The sequence below is a fragment of the Gigantopelta aegis genome, chromosome 1 (genome assembly GCF_016097555.1).
Source record: "Gigantopelta aegis isolate Gae_Host chromosome 1, Gae_host_genome, whole genome shotgun sequence".
Lineage (NCBI taxonomy): Eukaryota > Metazoa > Mollusca > Gastropoda > Neomphalida > Peltospiridae > Gigantopelta > Gigantopelta aegis.
In genome coordinates, this window is record NC_054699.1 from 11,346,524 (window position 1) to 11,361,756 (window position 15,233).

Consider the following 15,233-nt stretch of genomic DNA (forward strand, 5'->3'; position numbering starts at 1 on the left):
CATCCTAGTAAATAACGTTCAGGTCTGTTTATCAAGTTGCCCCGTTGCGTGGGGTGACAATTTCCAGGAAGGTCGATTAATCACGGTGGAACTTTATTTCTGTCACTCTTTTTCATTCTGTTGATCATATAGTTGTTATTGTTTTGCATTTAGTCATTTATATTGTTTCTGCGATTTACTGATAAAAAACCGTCAACTTTCAAATTTCACTTCTGACCCCAATCGTCCTTCAACATATTTGGTGGTTATAAAACCTACTGTAATACTGAACTACCGGTTGTAATGTTTGTCCAATTAATTCACTATTATCATATAACCATTCCCGACAGCTAATATACCTTACAATTTTGGCAATTGTAAATTGTTATTACAGTTCCCCTACATGTTTTTGAAGATGGCTGTAACCACGCATTGGATAGTATAGGTTTTTGCTGTCACAGCTTATAACATGCTCATTAAACCGGGCCCTGGTTCCAGTGTTCAGGGTCTTAACAATTGTATATATTTAACATTATTTTCATTTGTGGGAGCAACGCGCAATATGTTAATTTTATTTATAATTTTCATTGATGCCCAATTTGCTGGTTAGCAATCATTTGAAATTTATAGTTGTGTTTTATTTACAATTTTCCTGTTCAATTTGCAGTTTAGCAACCATTTATCTTAAATATAGGTGAGTTGCCCATTTACCCAATTTTCGGGTCGGTAACTTTAAATTTAAGACGTGGCCAAATTATGCCAATACACATTATAATACTGCATTTGTGTTATGTTGTTAATTTAGTTGTTTTTGAAAGTGATATCTAGATAGTTCTGTTGTGGTAATTATCTTTGGTAATCATTCTACAAGAAATAGTACGAGTAAGAAATGACCTGAAATGTGCCATTTAATGGTCAGCTGATTTTGATGTACAAATGGAGTCTCGTGACTGATATGGAGAAAACTGATTGATCAATGGACATAAAAATACAAAAATACTAATAAGTTTGTAAGTTTTAGACAAATTGGCAATTTTTCACTCTTAGCAATTTTTTTTAGCTAAATGAGCTATTAATGAGGAAGTAACACTTGACAGTCACTTGATAACATAGCTGAATAACTTAAACACAAACTTTCTGGAATCCCAGTCAGAAGATTGTGTATGGTTATAAGGGGGAGTCATTATTTTACACGGTCAGTTTGAATGTTTGAGGGGTCGTAGTACAACGAATTTTCAGAAGAGATTAATTTTTGTATTGTAGAAAACTCACTCTTTTTTTCGTAGAAAAGTGACCGGGGGTCATTATTCTAAGCGGCTCAAAATACCACGTTACACCGGCACCGGCTTCTACCCATAGTGCGTTTTAACAGCTCAGCGGGTAGGTGTATGGCCACCACGTCGATATCGCTCTCGCTAACCATTAACTTACGGTCGAGGACCAACAGACCAAATATCTAAGACATGTGTACAGGATCGCGTTCTTAAACCTTAGTTGAATATAAACGCAAAAATTAAGTTAAGTGAAAAATGTTGTCAGGACGACTTACAGCTATTCCTCTGGAATATTCTTATGTTGTGAAGTGGATACGGTTTTCCTAGATCAACACTCCAGAATGTGGAAGATGTCCCTCTTGCGCACGTGCATGCGTGTGGTTTGCTTTCTCCAAATTCGGTTGTAGTGTTACCATCTACAGCCAAATGAGATGCACCTTCATAATCAAGGCACTCTGGCGATTGTGTGGTTGCCTTATTCAGGGAAACATTTTCTGAAATTGAGGAACCATTTTCATAAATAAACGACAAAAAGAAATAATGCTAGAAAAACAAGTACAATTATCGTAATTAAATTAATATACAGTCAAACGTGTCTCAAGTGGTCACACAAGGTAGTAAATAAAAGCGGCCGCTTAATACAGGTGGCTGCTGATAACAGGTTGCCACATATATAGCCTATAAACCATTTGATGTTGTTTATTATTTTACCGTCTGTCCTGCTGATAGTTAACGGATGTATGCTTCACAGTTGACTATAAATCAACTTTTTACATGTCTCCTTCAGAAAAGCATGCAACTGAAATGTATTAAATTAACCTTTCTCAACAAGTTTGTTTTCTTTTTACATTGAATTATTTAATTCCTACTTCATGCGGTGCATTGTCATAGTAAGTGAATCCACCAATGTCAAGCGTAGCCTACCCTGTCCCAATTAGATGCCCACCAGAGTCATGTTTTTTTAATTGATACACAGCAGAGATGTAGGGACTGAATGGGTACTAGTATTCCTGAAAGTGTGATGATCGGTTATTCGCTGCACATTGTCGCTGTTGTTAAAATATCACTTTTATATAATGATAAACATTTACTGTATACTGTAATACTGGTATTTTAGCGATCTGGGATCCGATTAAGGTGGCCGCCGGCCGCAAGAGACAGGTGGCCGCTTATTACAGGTGTATTTACATTATAAACCGTTTTTTGGGGAAAAGTGGCCGCTTAAGGCAGGTGACCGCTGATTAGAAGGGGCCGCTAGGACAATTTTGACTGTATACAGTGAACCCTTCTAGACCAGACATCCAGTTAACCAGGTATAATATTCGGTTTTAAGAGGTATCCGTTTTAGGAAGGTTGTCTCTTGTACTGATATTTAAAAAACGATCCGGAAAAACGGCGGGCTTGGGGGAAATTCCCGTTTACAGGGGATCTGGTTTGAAAGGTTTCATTATAAATGTTTTAAATTATATTTTTAAACTGCGACAACACGACTAAACAGAGCTTTATATCACATTTTAAAACTGCAATTACTTTTAAATAATAGCGAATACATTAGTGGATATGCAGTTGACGCATGCTACACTAGTATATTAAGTTGGTGTCTATGTTAGCTGCATAATATGCATGGCTTATGTACAGTGTATGATCCGTGGACAGGATGTAGGTCAGTGGTAAAGCGCTCCTCTGAGTGAGTTTTAACCATCAGTTAACCATGAGATCCAAACCAGTCCCCAAGACGTAAATCAAAGAACATGGTATGTGCGTTACTATCTGTGGGAACATGTATATGCGATCATCTAGGATCTGGTTCCCATATGTAATTTCGGGTATCATCTTCGAAACCTATAGATGTTACTGTCAGGCCATCAGTGTATTCACAAACCAATTTTGATAATTTTGTTATTCGTTCTTGAGAGCCGCCATCTTGTTTTTCAAAATGGCCGCCATTTCCCGCTTATTTAGTCAATATATCTACTGGTAATTCATCTATAATCACCACTTAAACTGCTAAATTAACATTTTATCGTGTGTACATTGAACGGGTTGTAACATTGCTTCATATCTAAAGTACAACATGTTGTTGTGATTGGTGATTACAAAACAATACATTTACATTCTGCATTCTAACACTATACAATACACCTTACAGCCCAAAGTGGTGTCAGTGGCATAGTACAAGACCAGCAACACTGTCTGTTTGATTTGACAGTGAGATGACTATGTGGTTAACGTGCCAACCCATAACACACACACACACAAACTCCACTGCCTCAATCACACCCAGTGTCCGATGTGTGTTTCGTTATGTTTTTGTGTCGTTAATCATTCATTCATCCATTCATCCCACTGCCTCAATCAGTATCCACTGCTGAGACATAATGTCCAAACATCAATCGAGTACAACAAGTTTCTGCTTATAAGAAGTAAATACTCACCCACGATTGTACTAGACTTGCGGATACAATTAATTCCAGCAAAACGAAAATAAATGTTTCAACTAAAGCTGATATTCTGACACTGAACAACAACATGCGTGTCTTATTTATTTTAATTCAATCAATCAATCAATAAAGTATTTACATGCTCCTATACCACGAAGGTTTCGAGCATGTCTATCCCAGGTTCGACCACCGGATGCCAGTAGTCCAACCTGGGACACAACAATTACTGGGGCAAATTTGATATTTAAACAAACAGGGAAAAAGGACTTTACAATAAATAATTTTGTGCGTTATTTTCCCAAACAATATTTAATATACAGCAAACAACTAACAATTTGTAACGCAAATTTAGATCGGGCAGTTCTAAATATAAATATATTTAAAAAAGTTTTTAAAATATATTAATTAGCCCTCAAAATATTTTAATTCAAATTATTTTTGTGATTATATTCAATTAAGGTGCAAGCACGCTGTCCTGGGCACACACCTCAGCTATATGGGCTGTCTGTCCAGGACAGTTGGTTTGTTGTTAGCTTGTTAGTGGTTAGTGGGAGAGAAGATGGTGTAGTGGCCTTACACCTACCCATTGAGCCCTTAAGAACTCGCTCTGGGTTGGAGTACAGAGCTGCAAACCCTGTACCTACCAGCCTGTAGTCCGATGGGTTAACCACTGCGCCACCGAGGCCGGTTGCATGTCTTATGTCAAAGTTTGTAACTGCTAATACATGCATGATGAAACCATATGGCTTTGTTCATCCTACTATTGATCACAGTCAAGTGGTCGTACATTCTTAAACATCTTCCCACACACACTTTCAATATCGCTAATTGCATATTTATGTTTCGAAAATCACCAGAATACAAACAGGTGTTTTAGTTCATTCTATGGCTTAGCTAAACAGACACGTATGGCAGTAAAATCGTTTGAGAATTAGGCGCCCCAGATTATGACAGAGCCACCCAGATTGTTTCTGTCGTTGACATGCTTGGCACCTCTGTAGAATGTCCACCATTGTTTTGTGATTCATGCCACAACCGCAGTTTGGTGACGGTGCTAGCTGAAAGGTTTTAGACATGTGAATATTCAGCCTGTTGTGGCCTTTGTGGAGTATCAAAGGAATGACTTGTTCCAAATGGCTGATAATCGTCCCTCGTTTACCTGGGCTTGCTGGCAAACATTTTCAAAATTTTCTTTTCAGATAAGCTATCGCTCTTGTTGTTTGGTTGCATTCGTTTTGCTCCTAGCTTAGATAGCCGATATACTTCCTCATTTCATTGTATCCCATAACGAACTACTCATCTTTACTTGGCGAACTTTGGGCGCCTTCCACCAGATGAGCAAGTTTATCCCGTTCTTGAACAAACATCTGAGAGGAAGGTCATACGTCGACATTAATTTTGTGGGGTCCTCAATCGACAAGGGACTGCATTAGGACTCAGGTTTCTACATTATAGTTTCCCTAATCCTGAATCTGTTGACCAATTCATTGTAACATTGAAGTTGTTTCACCGTAGTTATAATAATTAAGAACTCAGAAACGGTCAAAATGTTTTATGTAAACATATGCTAATTATTAACATGGTATACCCTAGGCACATACCTCAGCTAGCTGGGATGTCTGTCCAGGACACTGGATTAATTGTTAGTTGGTTATTGGTTAGTGAAAAAGAAGAGGATGTAGTGGCCGTACACCAACCTACTGAGCCCTTAAGAAATCGCTATGGGTTGGAGCCGGTGCCGGGCTGCGAATCCTGTACATACCATCCTGTAGTATGATGGCTTAACCACTGCGCCACCGAGACCGGTCTGAGTGCCACAAATATCTTCGCAATTCAGTTGTTATCGTAAAATAGTAACGTGGTTATTTATCGCAATAAAACAATACATCATCACTATACATCCACTCACCCTTTTGGACGTACGGTTCGTAAAACCACTTTACATATGAGTGGTGGAGAGAGATAGACAGACACATAGATATTCACCGAGACTGGATCTAGCTCAGTCGGTAGAGCGGTCGCCTGACGTGTTACCGTCCTACGATCGAATCTCATCAGTGGACCCATTCTCTGATGGGTATTTTACCCAACTTAACCAGTGCCCCACGATTGGTATATCAAAGGCTGCGGTATGTGCTGTCCTGTCAGTTGGAAGTAGATTATGTCAATGTGGTCATATACTGGAGAAGTAGCTAAACATTACAATCGCCAAATGGACGAAACTTGTTATAGCTGTTCACTATGGCAGTGTATTTAATTTAGAGTAGTATAACCAAAAATAATATATTTAGTTATTTCCAGCGAAAACTGCTTTGAAATGAAAATAACAAATTGGATACAAAGGCATATTTTAAGTCATCTATTATTACCTTGTGCTTCTACTACTCGATTACAAAAATATCCGACCACAATGAAACAGATAACTTTCCATATTTGCACAGACGATATATTGAATATGAATGCGCCGTGCAATCAATGAGGAAGTTAAATACCTGGGTAGAGCGGGTCGTTTTTGCGGAAAAAAGTATGTTCACCTACAAAAAAACGTTACCTGTTTGTATTCGTTGTACGAAATCAAAGTGCGGGTGTATGATTTGTCTCGATAGTGGTAGACACTGAACAAACCGACGCACACTGTAATCCAAATTGCACTATGATGTACTACAATTATTATAAATGTATACGCACGCGCGTGTGTAAACGCAAACACACGTGTACGCGCACACTATAAAAAAGGAAGAGCATATTCCTAAATAAAATACAGGGCGATTTTCAACGATCCATTATCACATTCCAAACTATGGCTATTTGTTGTTTAACAAATGACAAATTATTATCTCGACGCATGGTGGAGCGAAACAAAGAGAGATACGATGGACACACGGCTATTGGACGTCAAACATATGGTCATTCTGACACTGTTTTTTTATAGAGGAAACCCGCTGTCTCCATATAGGCTACTCCTTTACGATAGGCAACAAGGGATCTTTTATTTGCGCTTCCCACAGGCAGGATAGCACAAACCATGGTCTTTGTTGAACGTGTTTGTCTTTTTTCAATATGGAAGATAACTCGAGTTTATCTATAGCTGACCTAAATGTGTGATATCATATCCGTGTCACAGACTGCAGTAACAACTCATAACATTAACAATAAGTCATAATGCATGTATTTACAAGTTTACAAATAGGGCCTAGGGTTGTAAATAATCTCCATTGCCAGACACACAAAAGCCGGTATATTTGTATTGTGTGCAGGGGTGTCGTAAACATTCATTCATTTATACTACTACTAAAGTTTATTTTGTGTAATGACACCACAGGAGGACACTGACTCAGTAACCATCGACTATTGGATGCCAAACATTTGGTACTTCTGACACATAGTCATCAATACAGACTAATATTACTACTATTACTACTGCTATGACTACTACTACTAAAGTTTATTTTGTGTAATGACACCACAGGAGCACACTGATTAATTAATCATCGACTATTGGATGGCAAACATTTGGTATTTCTGACACATAGTCATCAAAGGAAACTTGATACATTTTCTTAATGCAACTTGGGATCTTTTATAATAAACTTTTCACAGAGAGGAAAACACATACCACGGTTTGTTACCAGTTGTGGTGCACTGGTTGGAATACTACTACTGCTGCTGCTGCTGCTGCTGCTTCTACTACTATACTACTACTACTACTACTACTACTATACTACTACTACTACTATACTAATACTACTACTACTACTACTACTACTACTACTACTACTACTACTACTACTACTACTACCACTACCACTACTACTACTAGAGCACATTGATTCATTATTCATCGGCTATTGGATTTCAAACATTTGATAATTTTCATATAAAGTCTTAGATAGAAAACCCGCTATAATTTGCCATTAGTAGCATGTGATATTTTATATGCACCATCCAACATGCATGATAGCACATACCATGATCTTTAATACGCCAGTCGTGATGCACTGGCTAAGAAAAATAGCACAATGAGCCCACCAATGGGAATCGATCCGAAACCGACCAAGCATCAATAATAATAATAAATAAATATATAAAACATACCGTACACTATTCACTCATTAACACCCACACACTGTCACATCCATAGAAGCAATTTTTATTCAAAGTTATTTTTGAATTTAAGCAAGTGTAAATTGCACGAAACTGACTGAAAAAAACACGTTAATCGTTCTACAAACTGCTTTATTTTAGAGACTGATTGTACCATATCTAGTTATGACATGTTCACGGGCGTAGGACGGTGCCAAAACGTGGGTGTGGGAGTGGGGCGCACGCACACACACACACACACACACACACACACACACACACACACACACACAGAAGAGAGAGAGAGAGAGAGAGAGAGAGAGAGAGAGAGAGAGAGAGAGAGAGAGAGAGAGAGAGACGGGAAAAGAGTATGGGGTGGGGAATCAACAGTGATACCCGACGAAAAAGCATGAACGAACACATACACTTTCCCATAGGCATAATAATATGCTGATAGAGATATTGAATGTCAGTAACACGGTTAACTTGCCGACACAATACATAAGGGATAAGGATGCAGTTGCTTTCTTCTGTTTGATCCCTTGCTTCTTTTCGCCCCTGTAGATACCACGGTCTTCGATAAACCTATTGTGAGGCACCGTTTAGGGTAGGCACATATAATAATAACTGTAATATACCAGTCGTGGTGCACTGCCTGGAACCAGAAATACAGAGAGAACTAGGGGTGAAGAATCCGAAGTCGCTACATGTGATACTCGACTAAAAAGCACGAATGAACACATGTACTTCCCCATAGGCATGATACTACACTGATAGAAATAAATAAATGAATAAATGTGAGATTGAATGGCAGTAACGCGGCTAACATGCTGACACAACAGATAAGGGATTAGGTTACAGTCACTTACTCCTGTTAGTGTATGTGTGATCCGTTATTTATTTTCACCAGTATAGATACCACGGTTTTTGATGTACCAATTGTGAGGCACCGTTTAAGATAGGGACACATAATATTTAAAAAACAAAACCCCCAAAAACAAACACCCACAATAGAACCCCCCCCCTAAAAAAAAAAAGAAAAAGAAAAAAGAAAGAAAAAAAAAAGAACACAAAACAAAACAAAACACAAAACAAAAAAACAAAAAAACCACAGACACAAAAAAAAAGAAGAATAAACCAACACAGTTTATTGATAGTGATCTATTACGTACCTGCCAACTATATTATGATATAAAACAATTAACCTCCTCCCTCCTCCTCCCTCACCTTTCATCTGGAAAAGAAATCCCCAAATCACCTATTCTTCCCGTAATGATTACGAAATATTAGTTAGCACTTGTGAAAATTAAATCGTAAATAATTAATCATATATCATGTGTGATGATTACCATAACTTAAATAATTAAAACATAGAACTATTCAAACGTAATTACCTTGAAGTTGTACAACCTGAAGAAGACAATATCCAACCACAACTTAAAACCAAACATCCAAACTTCGTACAGCCGACATTTTCTCGGTGACTGTTGAGTTTGTTCTGACAACCAGGAAGTTTAACACTTGAAGGGAGCGGAACCCGACTGCCCGATAAAAAGAGGCGGTGTTTTTGTCTTTTTTCAATGTGGATGACATTTCGAGTGTATCTATAGCTGACCTAGCTGCAGTAACGACACACTGCATTAATAAATTAATAAACCATATACATTTATTTACAAACTTACATGTAGAGGTATGCAAGAAAGTTCATTGGCTGACACCCAATGACCGATTAATTTTCTGAGCTGTGTTTTTTTAAAAACATTTATCCATTTATACTACTAACTACTACTACTACTACTACTACTACTACTACTACTACTACTACTACTACTACTACTACTACTACTACTACTGCTGCTGCTGCTGCTATTACTACTACGTAATAATAATAATAATAACTTTAAAAAGGCAACAAAACAGGAACGTCGGAGTCAGTCCCCCCCCCCCCCCCCCCATATGCTATCACGTTCACGCATACTTATCCTATAATATCCCTGACATACTAGGAACAAAATCAAACCTATTAGAACACAATCTCTAATTGTATTATCACTGTGTATTTTCCGATCTTTTTTTTTTGATTACCAGTGCCCCTCGACTGGCATAACAAAGTGCATATAAAATACCCCTGAATGTTATTGTTTGGGTTTCTTTTAGGTAGAAAGCGTGACAGCAACGGGTTTCCCCACTTATTATATTTTTGTTTTCTAACCATAATGTCTGCCGTCAATAAAACCATAATAAATTGTCTTGAGTGGTGCGTCATCAATCATTTCTCCTAACCGTCATCCGAACTACTGCGCAAAATATAGAACCGTTTGAAGGAATTTTAGCAGCGGGGCGGAAGGGGGTTCAGACTGGTTAGCGAAGTTTATTGGTAGCGGAAGTTCGAGTATGTATTGCACTCGCACCTACTGTCTACCTCCAGACGACATTTCCCTTCCATGCACAAAAAAAACAAAACAAAAACAAAACAAAAACCCAGCGGTATCCGTTCCAGTGATGTGTTCAGTGATGTCGCCCAACACTAAAATTCACGATTTAGTAAGTAAGATCTAAGTAACTTAGCTCTTGTAAATAGTATGGTTTAGGTTATACATCTCCAAAATCAGCAACTGATCACTGTCTGAAAATGGCACATTTAAAGCCATTTGAGCGACAGTTATCTGCAGTAACTACATTTGTCGTTGCAGTTGCAGTTGCTGCCGCTATATGTTACAAAAATTACAAAATGTCGTAGCCAAGATGTAAATAATAGTCCGCGATCTGTAGTATTGCAGTTAGCGTTTTGGGTATTTTTGTTCATTGACTGAGATATCGCATCTCTGCAACTCAGCGAGATCTGTTATAAACTGAAAGATGCGAAATAAACACACACACGGACACGCACGCACGCGCACACACACACAAACACACACACACACACACACACACACATACAGACACAGACACACACACACGCACACACAGGCACACACACACACACACAGGCACACACAGAGGCACACACACACACACAGGCACACACACAAACACACACACACACACACACACACACACACACACACACACACACACCATGCAGTGTATTGTCATAGTAAGTGAATTTACAAATTATGTCAATCTTAGCCTACCCCCCACCCCCAAAAAAAACACAAAAAAACAAAACAAACAACAACAACAAAAAAACAAACAATAACGTCCATCTGGCCATCGGCCAAACTTAGCTAACGGCTTTGATGTTGTCAGGTATGGATTTAAAAATCCACGCACCGTGAATGGATAGGTTTTTGGAAATGTCATACAAGCGTCTCGTGTTCACTGTTTGTTTTTTATTTTATTTTGTCATATAATAGATCAGTTATACAGTCCAGACATTCCTTGTGCAATACCTCATCATCTGAAAACATATCACCACTTTTCCTGTTCGTACAGTGGTGGACAAAGCAATTTTAAACGATCAGTGGCTTCAAATCACACTACTGAACAGCTGTTTAAAGCGCGACTGCATGGTGTATAGTAACGACGCAACCTCTAAGGGGTAGATAATTTCTGGGCGTTCGCCATTAAACTCTCCTTTTTGGGGTACAGCTAGTAGTTGCATCAATACTCGTTGAATTTTAGTTTTAATTTTGTAAATGTATAATTGTTGTTTTTTTAAATATGAATTGACAGGAAAATCCATACATACACCTATAAAGCGAGTTTTATTGACATATGACTTACAGTGTGTGCCCCTGCGCGTACTGTAACCTCGTCGTGGTGCAGGAGTAAAACATTCTCTTTCAGAATGGCTAATACAGTACAACTCCCCTTTTGGGGCGCCTTATTTACCGTGAGGTGTGACACGTCAAAATGGATGATGGGATCCTGGTGATTGAGTTGGGGCATACCTGCGGGTATGACGTCTGACAATACATCACTTTAGCCCGGAGTTCACATAGCCGGGTGGTCAGGATGGCCCGACCTAATCAACCAGCTGGTCACGCCAAGCTCCAGAGCATACAACCCTTTGTTGTGTTACATTTCCCAAGAACAAACATTCTTTGAATTACCATTTGTATTTGTTGCTCTTGGGGCGGTGGCTAGGGTCAATCAGGCGATTTCTTTGTTTCTTATTGCCTGAGTATATAACCATGTATCCCTGGCATGATTGTCTGATTGTTATCCGCAGCTTCGTTTCCCCTTGTTGGACTCCGTGGTGGGTGGGGAGCATGGTTGATTAATTGTATCATCAGATGAAGAGTCTACGACATTGCTTACCAAGAAATTCGAAGTAATTTCTTCAACACCTGGCCACTGTTTCTTGTCATCGGGTCTTCTGATGATGAGACCTTGAAGAAATTATCGCCTTTTGTGATTCAGAAAGGACTCGAAGTCTTATATGGCGTGTACCAATTGTAAAGGGAAACACTTTGCGTACTCTCGAGAGTGCCCAAGTGGGAAATGGAAAAAGAGGTACAAACATGTGAAAGTTGAAAAACACATCTCTTTCACAGAGGCTAGAAGGTTGTGGAAACATCAATATCTCCGGCAGCTGGGTAATCGTATGCCACTGCTGTGAAGGTATCTACAACCGAGTATAGCCATTCAGACTGATCTTGCATGGCCTAATGGTGAGGATAAAATTTAAGAAGATTTCTGATTTTGAAAAATTTAAAAAGCAAATGACAAAACCTGCTAACAAACAAGTTTCTAAATCATCACAGGTGTCTTTGGATTCTACAAATCCACCAAGAGGCTCATTTTCTGGGGAGCCAGGCGACCCAGTAAGCCCCCTGCCACGAAAGACCCTAAAAACACAAAATGTTTTTCTTCAGGAAGACTGAAGGAAATATGAAAAACAGTTGGTTCCAATCAACAATCCTTTTCGAAGCTTTGGCTGATGTGGATGTTTGGATCCCGTTTCTTGGAAAAAAAAACAAAAACAAAAAACAAATACTGAGGGCGGAAGGTCATGTACGTCGACATTAATTTTGTGGGGTCCTCAATCGACAAGGGGGGGACTGGCATTAGGGACTTCAGGTTTCTACATTATTTTAGTTTCCCTAATCCTGAATCTTGTGACCCAATTCATTGGTAACATTGAAGTTGTTTCACCGTAGTTATAATAATTAAGAACTCAGAAAAACGGTCAAACTGTTTTATGTAAACATATGCTAATTATTAACATGGTATACCCCCTAGGCAACATACCTCAGCTAGCTGGGATGTCGGTGTCCAGGACACGGATTAATTGTTAGTTGGTTATTGGGTTAGTGAAAAAAGAAGAGGGTGTAGTGGCCGTACCACCAACCTAACTGAGGCCCTTAAGAAATCGCTATGGGTTGGAGGGGGCCGGTGGCCGGGCTGCGAATCCCTGTACATACCATCATGTAGTATGAGGGCCTTAACAACTGGGCGCCACCGAAGGGGGGGGGGGTGGGACCGGTCTGAGTGCCACCCAAATATCTTCGCCAATTCAGTTGTTATCGTTAAAATAGTAAAAAAAAACGTGAGGTTAATTTATCGCAATAAAACCAATACATCATCCACTATACATCCACTCACCCTTTTGGACGTACGGGTTCGTAAAAAAACCACTTTACCTATGAGTGTGGTGGAGAGGAGATAGACAGACACATAGATATTCACCGAGACTGGATCTTTAGCTCAGTCCGGTGAGATGAGCGGTCGCCTGACGTGTTTGTACCGGTCCTACGATCGAATCTCACTCAAAGTGGAAACCCATTCTCTGATGGGTTATTTTTACCCAAATTAAACAGTTTTTGCCCCACGATTGGTATATCAAAAGGCTGCGGTATGTGCTGTTCTGGTCAGTTGGAAGTAGATTATTGTCAATGTGGTTTTCAATTACTTGGAGAAGTAGCTAAAAACATTTACAATCGCCAAATGGAACGGAAAACTTGTTATAGCTGTTCACTATGGCAGTGTAAAATTTAATTTTAGCGAGTATATAACCAAAAAAAAAAAAATTGTTTGTAATATATTTTAGTTATTTCGGGACGACAAAAGACAAATGCTTTGAAATAAAAAAAAGAAAATAAAACAATTGGAATACAAAAGGCATTATTTTAAGTCATCTATTATACAGCCTTGTGCGTCTACTACCGTCGTTACAAAAAATATCCGACCACAACTGAAACAGATAACTTTCCATATTTGCCCCCACACAAGACCGTATATTGAATATGAAATGCGCCGTTGCCAATCAATGAGGAAGTTAAAATACTGGGTAGAGCGGGTCGTTTTTTGCGGAAAAAAAAAAAAAAAAAAAAAGTAGGTTCACCTAACATAAAAAAAAAAAACGTTACCTGTTTTTGTGTACTTTTCGTTGTTTTACGAAATCAAAGTGCGGGTGTATGATTTGTCTCGATTAGTGGTAGACAGATAGAACAAAAAAACCGACGCACACTGTAATCCAAATTGCACGAGACTATGAGATGTACTACAACTATTTTAAAAAATGTATACGCACGCGCGTGTTCCAGTGGTAAACGCAAACACACGGTGTACGCGCACACTAATTAAAAAAAGGAAGAGCATATTCCTAAATAAACTTTACAGGGGCGATTTCAAAAAACGAATCCATTATCACATTCCAAACTAATGGATATTTGTTGTTTAAAACAAATGGGGACAAATTATTATCTCGACGCATGGTGGGAGCGAACGAAACCAAAAAAGAGAGATACGGGATGGACCCACACGGCTATTGGGGAGACGTCAAACAATATGGTCAATTTATGGGGACACTGTTTTTTTATAGAGGAAACCCGCTGTCTCCATATAGGATACCTCCTTTACGATAGGGCAACAAGGGATCTTTTATTTGCGCTTTCCCACAGGCAGGATAGCAGCAAACCATAGGTCTTTGTTGACGTGTTTGTCTTTTTTCCCCAAATATGGAAGATAACTCGAGGTTTACATCTTATAGCTGGGGGAACCTAAATGTGTGATATCATATATCGTGTCACAGACTGCAGTAACAAAACTCATAACATTAACAATTAAGTCATAATGCAGAATGTATTTACAAGTGGTACAAAAAATAGGGCCTAGGGTTGTAAACAATTAATCTACATTGCCAGACACACAAAAGCCGGTATCTTTGTATTGTGTTTTGCAGGGGGGTGTCGTAAAAAAAACATTCATTCATTTATACTACTACTAAAAAAGTTTTTATTTTGTGTAATGGGACACCACAGGAGGAAAACACTGACCAGGTTTCCCCAGTAACCATCGGAACTATTGGATTTGCCAAACATTTGGTACTTCTGGGGACACAAGTTAGTCATCAATACCAAGACTAATAATATACTTATTACTACTGCCTATGGGGACTTACTACTACTTAAGTGTATTTTGTGTAATGACACCACAGGAGCACACTGGATTAATTTTAATCATCGACTATTGGATGGGCAAAAACAGTTTGGTATTTTCTGGACACATA

At 38.8% G+C, this 15,233-nt stretch overlaps 1 protein-coding gene across 1 annotated transcript; it reads right to left on the bottom strand.

Annotated features, from left to right (window-relative positions):
• Positions 1-1,514: 1,514 nt before the first annotated feature.
• Positions 1,515-5,087, bottom strand: LOC121373675. The gene is made up of 2 exons (XM_041500781.1): positions 4,988-5,087; positions 1,515-1,747 (listed from the first exon to the last, which is right to left on the bottom strand). Exons 1-2 carry the CDS (start codon positions 5,085-5,087, stop codon positions 1,515-1,517), a joined length of 333 nt encoding a protein of 110 aa, XP_041356715.1.
• Between the last annotated feature and the right edge of the window lie 10,146 nt (positions 5,088-15,233).